The following is a 12,994-nucleotide window of genomic DNA, read 5'->3' on the forward strand; positions in this document are numbered from 1 at the left end:
CTGATTCTATAAATTTACGAAAACATCAGCCACGTCGAATAACTACGAGAATCGCCGCTACGAAAATCTTTGGAAAAACAAGGGCGGCCGAGTTCGAAGGTGACTTTTCCGAGAGACAAACATTATTATCAATTTCGTAAGGATGCTTATACGAACGGCGACGCGGCGTCGGGACTCGCCGGCCGTTCCGACGCCTCTCTGCTTGTCATCGCGCGCAAGCTCCACGTCTCGCCGAACGATCGATAAACCATACTGGCGAGTACCGTGGTGTCCGGAGTGGAACGGTGCGCGCACTGCATGGCGACGACGTCGACGACGACGACGAGCACGACGACAACGACTACGGTCGGACCGGAGTATCCTTAATGTCAGACGCGAGTCTTCTCTCGGCCTCAGTTTTGTTTACCGTGTCCTCGCGTAAACACCGGAGCGCCGAAGAAGACGAGAGTTATGAGGCTCCGTTTCCTGCCTGCTATTGTCATCCTGATCCTGATCGAGGCACATGGTGACAACATATCGTCCGACAAGTAAGTTCGAAACGACTATTCATCCAGTAACTCGTACATGAGAATTTTTCCATTTTTTTTTTTTTTTTTCCTTTTCCATATTCCAATTTTATGTGGTTGATAGAACGGTTGGAATTTTCAAGAGTTTATTACGATTAGTCCACATGCGCAGCCCTTGATATAATGAAAACGTGGATGTTGATACACGTTCCTCGTTGGTATGTTTGTGTAGGTCGTCCCTTTGTAGTTTTAACGAAGGTCGCTTGGAATAATTGGAGATTTTACAAGAGACGTAGAATGTTGAAAACTAGGAACGGTAGAGTTTATGGATTTTATGTAACACGTTTATATTCTTTCTGTTATCGGCATTTTGAAACATTTGATGGCATTTGAGCATTGACAATTGAGACACTTAAATAGATAATTGTATAATTATTTACAAATTATATGGGTACCATTAGATTTGTCTTACTATTTCGTGCAGTTATAAGAAATTTCTTCAAGTTCAATCTGTCTTCAATTCCGTAAACCGTAATATTTCAAATACATTCACTGCTTACATAACATTAAAATAATATAACATAACATTATGTTAGACTAGTAGTACACGAGTAGTGCGACCATTTGAAATTTATTCTCTGTACAGAGTGGGAACATGGGCAAAACAGTTGGGTTTCGAGTTGTCGCAGTTGGGCAAGTTTGTGACCAACGTGGACAAGTTCACCGAGAGCTACAAACAGGCAGCAGTGAAGCCACGTGATGGCACTGCTTTAGTCCACGAGATCGCTAAAGACATCAAAGCCATGATGGAATCGAAGATATCAGCTATTAAGGTACATAGTCTAATCTAACCAGCCTAGAAATAAATCCTAGCGCTACAAATTTATTAATAAAATGCCTCTAACAATATAGATTATAACATCTGCGACAATCGGTCAGCTTTTAGGTAAAAATCATGCAATTCGTAAATGTCGTATTTAAAATGTTATCATAGAGAATCATGGATGTCGCGGAAACATCAGCCTTGTCCGCTCCAGATGCCGATCCTCCGGAGTCCTTCTTATATATCAACGCAAAGAACAACACGATCGAACTGAAACACAGTGCTCACTTCGGCGGTCAAGTCAATTTAACCATGTCGGCAGTTCACGTTCCGACGAACGTCTATGATCGAGCATCCAACGTAATTAGAGCGATCAAATGGTCCGAGGAGTTGGATAAAACCTTCATCAACAACTACGAACAAGATCCTTCGTTGTCTTGGCAATATTTTGGTAGCGCGACTGGTTTCATGAGACAATATCCTGCGATGAACTGGTTGATGGAGCCTGTGGATTTGTTCGACTGCAGAACCAGAAGTTGGTACATCGAGGCAGCTACCAGTCCAAAAGACATTCTTATTCTTATAGATACTTCCGGTAGTATGACAGGGATTCGCAGAGAAATTGCTAGACACGTAGTGAATAATATTCTGGACACTCTTGGAAACAATGATTTTGTTAACATCATAACGTTCTCCAACGTTACGAAAGAGGTAATTGACACAGAAATGATCCCATATTAAGAACGAACAACTAGATTCTATAACAAGGCAAATATGAGTTAGTTAGTTATCGATCATATTTATGATAACCAGTTTTGGAACCAGTGAAAAATGGTATTCCAGGTGGTGCCATGTTTCAACGACACCTTAGTACAAGCTAATTTAGCGAACGTGAGGGAATTAAAGAGAGCTATCATGAATTTAGACACGGAGAAGATCGCGAATTTCTCCCTGGCCTTGACCACCGCATTCGAGCTCCTCGGAACCTATCGAACCGAGAGAGAAGGAGCCAGGTGCAACCAAGCGATTATGCTGATAACAGACGGCGTTCCTTACAACTACAAGGAGATCTTCGAGACATACAACTGGGAAGATAATTCCAACGAACCCTTTAAAGCTGACATGCCTGTCAGAATGTTCACTTATCTGATTGGCAGAGAAGTGGCAGACGTAAAGGAGGTGCAGTGGATGGCCTGTGCTAACAGAGGTTACTTCGTGCATCTCTGCACCTTGGCTGAAGTGAGGGAAGAGGTATGTTTCATTATTTTATACTTTAAATTGATCAGTATTTATATTTCAGTTTAGTTTATATATCAATTGGGTGAATTAATTAACAAATTGTCGTATTTAGGTCCTTAAATATGTTCCTGTAATGGCAAGACCATTGGTTCTCGGTCGTACGGATCATCCAACGATTTGGACTCCGGTCTACGCCGACGTGACAGATCCAAAGATGACCGATTGGTTGTGGGAGCAAAGAGAAAGCGAAGAACAGAAGGAGAGATTCCTCATGCTTCACAGTAGGAAAAGATTCTTCAATGCCGAGGAACGAGATCGCAGATTCGTGAAAAAGCAGAGGAAATCGCATGACCAGAGCGGCGATCTTCAGGAATACAGGCTAATGACTTCGGTTAGCATGCCGGTGTTCGACCGACGAGAGAACGCGGTAAGATCTTCCTTCCTTACACGATTCAATTAAAACAACTAATTCTCTAGAAACGTGCTAGGACACGTCGTAACTGTTTTACGTTAGATTCTCCGTATATATTCTTACAAAAAATTATATTCTGTCTCGGATGGTGAAGATCGCTATGAAAAATTTCGAAATTCAAGTATACCCGATGTAATTACATATATGCAATTACATGCAACGTCACACGATGCAATATCCATGGTGCATAAATAAAAGATTCAGCTTTAGGTATCATTAAAAATATCCTGGAACCTGTGTTATTACATATCGAGAATAGATTAACGTCCCTGTCGCTGTATGCAGATTATCATTAACCCCGTTCTATTAATAATTATTTACGGTGAGATACACCTATTATACCTGTGTATACATTGGCTCGTAAGAATTCGAACATCAATCAATTACTCGATCACACCATGATCAAATGGGCGATTCTCAGGTTTTCTTTGTGATTATGTATATTATTGAATGAAATGAAATTAACGATGGTGGTATTATCGAGACACTCGAAGAAGCAGGCATTCACAATCATCGCTCTCCCCATGATAACCCCTTTTCACTCCACTGCCTTCGTTCGATCGATCAAACGATATCAACACGTGTCGTATTACCCTCTTTATTCGTTGACGGATAAACGTTTAATCGCGCAAATCACCTCCGCAATGAGTGCATTTTTTCCTTTGGTTTTAAGTTCCTGTTTGTCCACAGAACATCACAAGGCAGGTGCTGGTGAACGAAGCATACTGGGTGACAGAGACAAGAGAGGTTGGCAGCTAAACAAAAAACACAAGCAACGTTGTTTCAATGCATAGAACCCTGTACCCATCCTTTCACCTTATTGTATTCAAGTACGCGACTTGGTCCTTTCTGGTCTCCACGTTTACCAATGGAAAATTGATCTGCCTGATCTAGAGCTCTTCTTTAATAGCAATGGACAATTATTTTATTTTGTAATGTCGGCGACGAAAGCTATATTTTACTGTAAGATAATGTAAATTAAGGAAATAGCAATTTTTTTAAACGAGACGTGGATATCCAGGGATGAAATCGATGTCGCGTAACAATCTTTCGTTACATTTAGGTCTACGTTCGTCTCTCTGGTATCTTACTTTGGTCTAACATTAGTATTGGATTTAGTTTAATCATTAGGTAGGTTTAGGTACTTTAGTCTACCCTGTGCCCTGTTCGAGACGAGTAGAAAAAAGCGGATAATCCCGCTCGCCTGTTGGATTGCGAACAACGATACCTCCTCTTGATATTACCATTATTATTATTATTATTATCATTGAGACTCGTAGAAGAACTTCTGGTTCTGCAGTGTCTATATATGTATACTTATACTCATACTGAATATAAGAGAGAATATTTTGGTTGGGTATAAAATGAGTACCAAGTACACATGGTACAATTTGATCAATTTTATTGAGTGCTAGATTTCGCTAGACAAGTAACATAGTAGAATTAATTCGAACATCGTTCCTATGGCCATCTTCTTCTCCACTAATACATATGACAAGAGAAGAAGAGATAGATTATTCCTTTACAGTATTCACTTTATATATATTTTGATATTTTTATTTTAGTATTCGATAAAGAATCCTTTTACGGTAAATTTGGAGAAAAATAGACGGCTATCGGAACGATAACGGCGTGGCTAATTGTGATTTGATTATTAACACTTAGGATAGCCTGCGTCAGACGTTTATTGTCCTTATTGTGTATCGTTCTTATTATTATCGTTATTATTGAGAACGTAGTTGAGCTAGTTATACGTCCAGCAGTATCGTCAGTGAACATTATTATTATTATTGCTATTGTTTTTTCTTTTTTAGTAACTATCGTTATTGAATTCTAGAACGTGTATCATTAGACGAATTTATTGTGATAGCGTTTATATTGGAGAAGGTAGATACGCTTATGGTTATGCGACTTGGGATGATGATGATTTGTAATTAATTTTGACACACAAATTAATCATTTGTTTACTGGATTTTATTAAAACGTTGTCATGATTCTTTGTGTAGACACGAATCGCAGATCTGCTTGGCGTCGCTGGTACGGATGTTCCTATCGAAGAGATACAGAAACTCATGATGCCACATTTAGTGAGTAGACTACATTTAGTTTAGTTTCTTTCTATCAGAAATAAAATATTAATTCTCACTTTTTATTTTCAAAAACAGCTTGGCGTCAATGGATACGCGTTCATTGTGACAAATAACGGTTTCATCCTGATTCATCCGGACCTCCGACCAGTGGTAAGGAATTTTCTTCATATTTAATTTTTCTTTAAAATTATTTGATGTCACTCGAAATCACCTAACGAATGTCATTACAGTTATTTATGGTGGTGGAAATATAGTTTCAGGGCATCCTAAAACCAGCGTACAATAGCGTCGACATGGCGGAGGTTGAGCTGATGGATCAGGATAGGGAACCCAGGGAGTTCGATGAAGGAATTATTACGGTACATGTAAATTAGCTTCTCGAAAAATAAATAATTTCTACTACTATATATCTAATAGTCATTTATCCACAGCTTCGGGATGACGTGGTCGACCAAAAAAACGGTAGCGTGACACTGCACACGAAATATCATTACGATGATATGGTGAGTTGTATTAAGATCGGTATTATAATTAGAACAATATAATATTAGAAATATTAATTTTTAACTTTTCTGTTTTTTCTGAAGAAACGTGTGGGTAGGGTAAGGAGGAAGTACGATTACACAGGTATACCAAATACACCATTCACGGTGGTGGTTAGTCTGCCGGAACATGAGCACATTGGAAATTATCGCGTGCACGCAACCGAAGAAATACATCGTTCACACGTTAGTGGTACGTACGATCGTAAAATGCATTTCAACAAGTTACTAAAATAAATGCATTCTTGTAATTCCCCACATTAAAGATAAATCTCGTTAAACCAGCAACGTTCAAGAATTAAAATGGTCAGACGCATCAGCGGACGCTGAACTTCTAATAATCGAGAGAATTTCGTCTCGAAACTTTTCAACGGTGCCTGTAAATAGAATTCAATGTTTTATTCAATAGCAGAGATATATATGCAACGTGGAAAGTTCGGTAGAAGTTTGATTGCAAACTTTCCACCGAGCATACACATTTGCGGGAGAAGCTGGCAACTTTTGCCTGCGTATATAATCAAAAAGGCCGCGGAAATAAAGTTATCTCTCCCTCTTGGACATACAATCATGGGAATGTTCAAACTTCTGGTCTAAATCTCAGAAACTCTTCGAATACTTTACGTCTCTTGTACAAATAATTCTTTAAACTTCTTCTGGCCAATACATTGCGATCGCACTAATTTAATTCATCGTTACATTACATTTCCAATTATTTGTTAATCATATCTTAATAAGATTGCCCGTTATAGGCAAGAACGTGTCTGATTATTTCACTGGTAAAAACTGGCGGGTACATCCACATTGGCTGTACTGCAAGTAAGTGAATAAATACAAAGTAATCAATAACCTATTTTTTTACAATTTTATTCTTCAGCTATTTCTTGGTAGAACTATAATAAATCAAATAATCCTCTGATGTAGGTATCACTATGAAGATGACCGACCGTTCAATACCTCGGAAGAGCAGCTTGTGCACTTCCTACAGCGAACCCGCCAGCCAGGCTGGAGGTGGAATGACATGAAACAGCCATCCCAGCCACCGGAATACTCAGCCACGAATTCCGGTAATGACACTCACCGCAAATCAAAACGTAAGCTTCCGCATACTTTGTCTTTATCATATCCTCATAAAATGAAACGGTAACTGACAAATTCTTTGATTCGAATAGCTACGCCATACAAAGCGGACAAAGACTCTTATTACTGCGACAGGGATCTTCTATTGAGTCTGGTTTTCGATGCAAAGGTAACCCAATGGTTCGCGAATCCCAAAACTGCACGCGAAGAGGCAGGGTGAGTACCGGATATGATTTTATTTTTAAAACAAAGCATTCTTGGTGGATTGTACGCTTTAAAAATATATATTATATGAAGCTTCAATAGTCTGGGGATATTAAGGATTGAATATCATCTTCTCTTGAGAAGAATCGTTAAAATTGTTAAAAAGGAGATTAAAAAGATTGAAAAAGATGTTTATACGCCACTGTACCATTAAATAGGTTCGGTGAGCGTCCATTTTCGTGCCCTCTATATTTTTACGTTTTCTGCACAGTTCTTCTCTCGTTTCTTTCTTTTTATTCTTTCCTCTGTCAAAATTCTAACAAAAAAAAGTGCACCCATTTCCTTTTTTACTAATACTGACCACTTTGACGCCATGCAGACCTTTAGCTAGGCTGATGAATCTGCTGCCCAGGTAACGTCCATCATAAACGCACCTTACGTTTTTAGAAGTTATCCAGTTGGTTACAATGTGCTATTGCTTTTTTCTTTGTACAAACTTTCGTTCTACAGTTCGTATATTTTTATTTATCTCTACTTATATTTTTTTATGTTGATTAATTTATCATCTCTGTTACTATTAAGAACATATCTTTTTGTAACATTCATTTAATGTTTCTTTTCCTTAAATCTTCTCAACAATCTGTATTTTATTCTTCTATTATTCCTTGTACGTTTGATTAGTAAAAGGTATTGTAGTCCAAGGAAGAAGATAGACTTTCAATATTGGAACCTTGAAGAGGAAGAGGACATTGACGGCTGAAAAACTGAAGAATCATTTTTATTATACTGTACAGTAGTCAAACTCATTTGTGAAGCTTTCCATGATAATCTAGTATAAACAACAAATTCTAACTGAAAAAATATCAAACGAAGCGAAGCAAATGAGTAACCACAGCCAGCATTCCCATAATGCAGTATCATATCAAATATCAATAGTATCACAGCATTTTAGAAAATAAAGAACTTGGATTTTAAGGAAAGAATGTATCCTCTACATGTATCTAATACCATTCTTCTTGTAGGAAAGATTTCCAACAACGTTTCGGCGTAACGCTTGCCTTCATGGCTACCCATAGTGGTCTGACAAGATGGAAAGACTTCATGATAAACGAAGAAGAAACTATTCCTGATGATCACTTCAGTAAGATGTATCCCAGAGCTATCGACGAAGTGTGGTACAAGCGTGCTGTGGAACAGCACTACGTGAATTCGGATAGCTTCGTCTTTTCCGTGCCAATCGACGAAGAAGGGGCAGACAACACTACTCTTGTCACTGCTAGTCGTGCCATATTTATCGGTAAAGTGTCGCGTAAAAAGATAAATAAATTTGAAGAAATTAAAAGAAGATTAAAAGGTTGAAAGTGACCTAAAACAAATCTAGAAGTTTTCCGAAAGGATAGATCGGATGAAAATATTGAAGTCGATTATTTATTTTATTCTTCAGGAACTGATAAGGAAAAGGCGCCAGCTGCGGTTGTTGGTTTCCAATTCCAACATACCGCTCTTCAGGCTCTCTTTCAGAATATTACATTTAGTTGCAAAGGAGGTGAAAAATGCACAGATTGCGCTGCGGATAACTGGGCCTGCTACTTGATCGACGACAATGGATACGTGATCGCAGCCGAAGATAAATCTGATGCTGGGAAATTCTTTGGTAAACTGAAAGGACCAATTATGTCTAGTTTGGTAAAAGAAGGTGTCTTCGAAAAAATCAGAATATTCGACTATCAAGCAGTCTGCTTCAAAAGTAAGCAAACTAGTAATGATGGAAGCATTTTGTTGACGGTAAGAACATTTTATTTTCTATTTATATTAGTAAAATGTTTATGAAGAATTGAATACAAATATGTAATGATATTTTTTAACGAGTTACCGTATTTACATGTTTAGCCATGGAAACACATGCAACAGATGGTTTCGTGGCTCATCGGCCAAGCAGCCTGGGCTTGGGCTAAAGCTGGAATTTGGGAATCCGACTACGCAGAAGCGTATGCTTATCCAAACGAAGATGAAGGTATGCATGAAGACTATCAGGAAAGCGAAGAGAAACCACCGATAGATCCTAAGGAAGAGAGGCTATTCGACCAAAAGGTTTTGATCAATCGAACACGACCAGAAGCTTGCGATCAAGAGGTAAACTTCATAAAATATCAGTTGCATTGTAACATATTTTCCAATTTTACCGCGACGAGACTACACCATTCTTCTTTCAATTTTATCAGGTATATCTGTACTTGCGAAACGCATCCTTCAATTTGTCCAACACAGATGTAGGCGCAAATACAGGATGTAAATACATCGTACAACCAGTTGAATACAGTAACATGCTTCTTCTGGTTGTGAACATTGATGAGAGCTGCGAGCAAATGATGATGCCTCCTTTGAGCGTCATTCCAGAAGAAATAATCTACGAGAATAATTCACTGGTATGCCAGAAGGCGCTCACTTCATTAAAACGAAAGAGACCTCAATCCTGTATTCGTAGTCACGCGAGAGAGAGCGAGATCAAAGATCTTTGCGGTTTAGCTTCGAATGTGGCGCCGAACGTCTACCTCCTTCATCTTTTATCATTAATTTACACTTTGGTTCACCGACTCGTTTTTGGTCAACATTAATGTTTCATTGGATCGATTTAAGACAAAAGACAAGAGATAGAAGGCGATTAAAATTTCAGTTACAAATTCACACGCTGCTGATTTTTTCGGAATCGATTATCAAACGGAACGATTATCTTCACGACCGTTCATGCTATGCAGTATATAGATGTCCTTAGAACGTTTTTCGGGTTCGCAAAAACGTTATACATTTATCAACGTTTTATGGAAAGCTATTAAACGAAAGAAAAGTACAATTCGTAATAATTCGTTACGAATCGATCGATATTCTTTTTTCCGTTTTTATAGTTATCGCGATTTCAAGATGTTCTAGTGTTTATAGCGACGCTATAATAGGGAGATACTTTCCGAGTCCTGGTACTGTCTCCTTAAATGGTACTTTGACGATGGTGCAAGCAGGGTCTGCACCTCTATACTAATTGGTCCAATCATCAATGTACCTCAAGGATTATACTATGTCACGGGATCAGGGTTAACGAAATTTAAAGAGAATGTATACCCGTGAATCGGTGCCGAACTAGTCCTAAAAAACAATCTTACTGCCTGGAACGCAATGCGGTGTCTATTTCATATACGTCCCTGCTCTGTTTCTTCTTTTTATCCTTCTCTTCGCTTTTGTTGATTCGATTATATCTCTTAGACTTGTTATAGGTACTTAATCAAATTCTCGAAAGTTTTACGGCGCTTATTCTTTGCCCGTATGATTGGAATGGAAAAAAGGAAGCTAACAGATGGATATAATCAAAATTTTATAAATCTACATAGATCGGAAAAGACGACAAGAAAGCAGTAGTCAAAAGTATACTTTCTTAACAAAAAGAAATATCGCGTATAGAAATACTGAATGAGGAAACGTAAAATACATTGTTCATTCAAATACTGTCGCTGCTAGTTACTCTACAAATCATACACTCGACCAATCTTGCGTAGGAAGAAAATTCTAGAGCGGTCGAAATACATATGACACATTTAAGATCTAGATTTAAAGTGTGGTACAAAGGAGGAAGTTAATTCACGCGAGAAATGCTCGTAGGTGGAGGACGCACCTACATTTCGTGGGATAATCGGTTGAAGGAAATTGTGAGGAAACGATGAAATCGCATTTACCACGAACTTAATTCGTCACGGTCGCTAATGTTAATTTTTGGAGCATTCAACTATGTAGAATTTTATAGGAAACTACGTATATGCGAGCAGGGTCGTATATAAGAGTTACACTTTCATGACACTATGAAACACACACACACGCGCGCGCGCGCGCGCATACATACACACACACACAGCGCTTTGTACATTAACCGATGTAAAACGTGTCGTTTGATATTTATAGAGATTACGAATATTAATTTTGTATATTAATGTATTATATGAGAGTTACAAGGATGTGTGCCTTTGGACACGCGGTTACGAGACAAAACGAAACAAAAGTAAAAGAAAAAAAGAAACAAAATCTTGTTGTATGTTTTTCAAATAAACAACTGATCTCTCTACTTCAATAACTTCTCTGCTTCCTTGAACGAAACAGAAAGGTTTTATTGATAGAAGACGTGGCGAGTTTTCATCCGAAAAACAAATGATGTTACTTGTATTACACAGAGTTTATTACAATTTGCTATGTACAATGGCTTGCCTATGTAAAATGAAAATCATTTCTTATCAAAATGGCAAATGTTGGACTAGTGTTATTTGACTTGACTCATCATCTCCTCTATAATCTCCAGCGTGGTCCTTGGTTGCATATCCTTGTAGAGTCTATCCTCCAGTATTTCCAGATCTGCTCCATTTTCCATAAATTCTCTTAAATTGTACATTGTGCCATTTGATATTCTATGATCCGTAATCCGATCTTGATTGAAGTTATATGTTCTGATTTTCTCGTTTCTCAATCTCGACCCCATTTGTCTCTTACGTATTTTATTAATAAGGGAAACCTGTTGGTCCAATTGTTGCTCAAACAATATAGTTTTTAGTTTAGTTAGTGCTAACGTTTTGTTTTTTATTTGAGACCTATTGGTTTGGCAAGTTACAGTTGTACCAGTGGGTATATGAATTATTCTAATTGCTGACTCTGTAGTATTTACATGTTGGCCTCCAGCTCCAGATGCTTTTTTCGAATGTATTATCAAATCTTTCTCATCTATCTTGATATCAACATCCTTGGGTTCTGGTGTGATTATTACAACAGCTGTACTGGTATGTAAACGACCAGACTTCTCTGTTGTTGGAACCCTTTGTACTCTATGTACACCACTTTCATATTTTAATTTCTTGAAGGCATTGTTATTCGTTATTAATAAAGTAGCTTTCCTTATCCCACCTGTATCACTTTCAAGCTGTTCCAATGTCTCATAACTAAACCCTAAATGATCAAAATAATTTACATACATAACTAATAAATCTTTAGCAAACAACATAGCTTCTTGACCACCTACACCTGGTATTATCTCCATAACAACATTATCATAATTTTCAGTATCTACTTTTTGTAAAATAATATCTAAAATTTTCTCGTCAACTTGTGACATCTCTTGTACATATGTTAAACCTTCTTCTCTTATAAGATCTTTCATTTCTTCATTTTCAGGTACTAAAACATAAGTTATAATATAAATTTGTTAAACAATCAGGAAAGAAGGTTTTAATTTACGATAATGTAAATGTATACGAAGTACTTACCAAGATCGTTCAAATCCTTTATATTCTCAATTATCTTAATTTTCTCATTCAGCAACTGGGGAATTCCGTGTAATTTAAAAATATCAGAAATACTTCCTCGTTTTTCATTACCACTTTGATACGCATTCATAAGATGATTTAAATATTTTCTAACATGCTCATTAGTTACAAATAAAGTCGCTTTCGAACAAAATAATTGACATACAGATGCATTAACTTTCTTGTTGAGGTTAAGGAACACTGGATAACACGATTCGACCAGTTTAGTTTTAGCTATGAAATCTCTATAGCACTGGTAAATATTAAGCGAGCATCCTTTTGTTAGAAATAACATATTTCATTACAAATTATTACGCAATCACGATATGTTCCATTGTTCATTTACGCGACTTTAAGTAAAAATATAACCACCTATCTCATGCTTATATTTACAACTGAAGAGAGCGCCAATGTGGCATTAACACTATCAGTATAGAAAACATTAAGGAAATACAAACTGTTCTTTAAAAATTATATACATTTTGTAAATTATATATTCTTAAAGCAAACCTAAGTTCCTTAATTTAAAACAATCACGATTTATATTTATATGAGTAGCTGATATTCTTACAAAATCAGAAATAAAAAATTGAAATGTTTGATTAAGTATAATATTTTAAGTTTAGCTCTGTTGGTAACAGCAGGTTGTATCATCATTTCGATAGTTTTTATAATCTCAATTCAATTAAGTTTATCTAGCTTTGCATAATA

At 37.2% G+C, this 12,994-nt stretch overlaps 2 protein-coding genes across 5 annotated transcripts; one reads left to right on the forward strand and one right to left on the reverse strand.

Annotated features, from left to right (window-relative positions):
• Nucleotides 1-199: 199 nt before the first annotated feature.
• Nucleotides 200-10,278, forward strand: Stj (voltage-dependent calcium channel subunit straightjacket). 4 transcript variants are annotated; one of them, XM_072012484.1, is made up of 19 exons: nucleotides 200-527; nucleotides 1,153-1,339; nucleotides 1,501-2,040; nucleotides 2,173-2,580; nucleotides 2,681-2,995; nucleotides 3,731-3,787; nucleotides 5,047-5,127; nucleotides 5,206-5,280; nucleotides 5,385-5,489; nucleotides 5,562-5,633; nucleotides 5,718-5,865; nucleotides 6,422-6,488; nucleotides 6,594-6,763; nucleotides 6,842-6,965; nucleotides 7,333-7,365; nucleotides 7,976-8,250; nucleotides 8,398-8,738; nucleotides 8,844-9,086; nucleotides 9,176-10,278. In XM_072012484.1, exons 1-19 carry the CDS (start codon nucleotides 451-453, stop codon nucleotides 9,566-9,568), a joined length of 3,711 nt encoding a protein of 1,236 aa, XP_071868585.1. In that variant the 5' UTR covers nucleotides 200-450; the 3' UTR covers nucleotides 9,569-10,278. The 4 variants fall into 4 exon arrangements, with proteins under 4 accessions (XP_071868585.1, XP_071868587.1, XP_071868588.1 ...); XM_072012486.1 differs by lacking the exon at nucleotides 7,333-7,365 and having other exon boundaries at nucleotides 202-527; XM_072012487.1 differs by lacking the exon at nucleotides 3,731-3,787 and having other exon boundaries at nucleotides 202-527.
• Nucleotides 10,279-11,147: 869 nt separating this feature from the next.
• Mrf1 (mitochondrial translation release factor 1) lies at nucleotides 11,148-12,747 on the reverse strand. The gene is made up of 2 exons (XM_072012576.1): nucleotides 12,245-12,747; nucleotides 11,148-12,155 (listed from the first exon to the last, which is right to left on the reverse strand). The coding sequence occupies exons 1-2, from the start codon at nucleotides 12,576-12,578 to the stop codon at nucleotides 11,251-11,253; spliced, it is 1,239 nt and encodes a 412-aa protein (XP_071868677.1). The 5' UTR covers nucleotides 12,579-12,747; the 3' UTR covers nucleotides 11,148-11,250.
• Nucleotides 12,748-12,994: the final 247 nt, after the last annotated feature.

Source organism: Bombus fervidus, chromosome 11, assembly GCF_041682495.2.
Source record: "Bombus fervidus isolate BK054 chromosome 11, iyBomFerv1, whole genome shotgun sequence".
Classification (NCBI taxonomy): domain Eukaryota; kingdom Metazoa; phylum Arthropoda; class Insecta; order Hymenoptera; family Apidae; genus Bombus; species Bombus fervidus.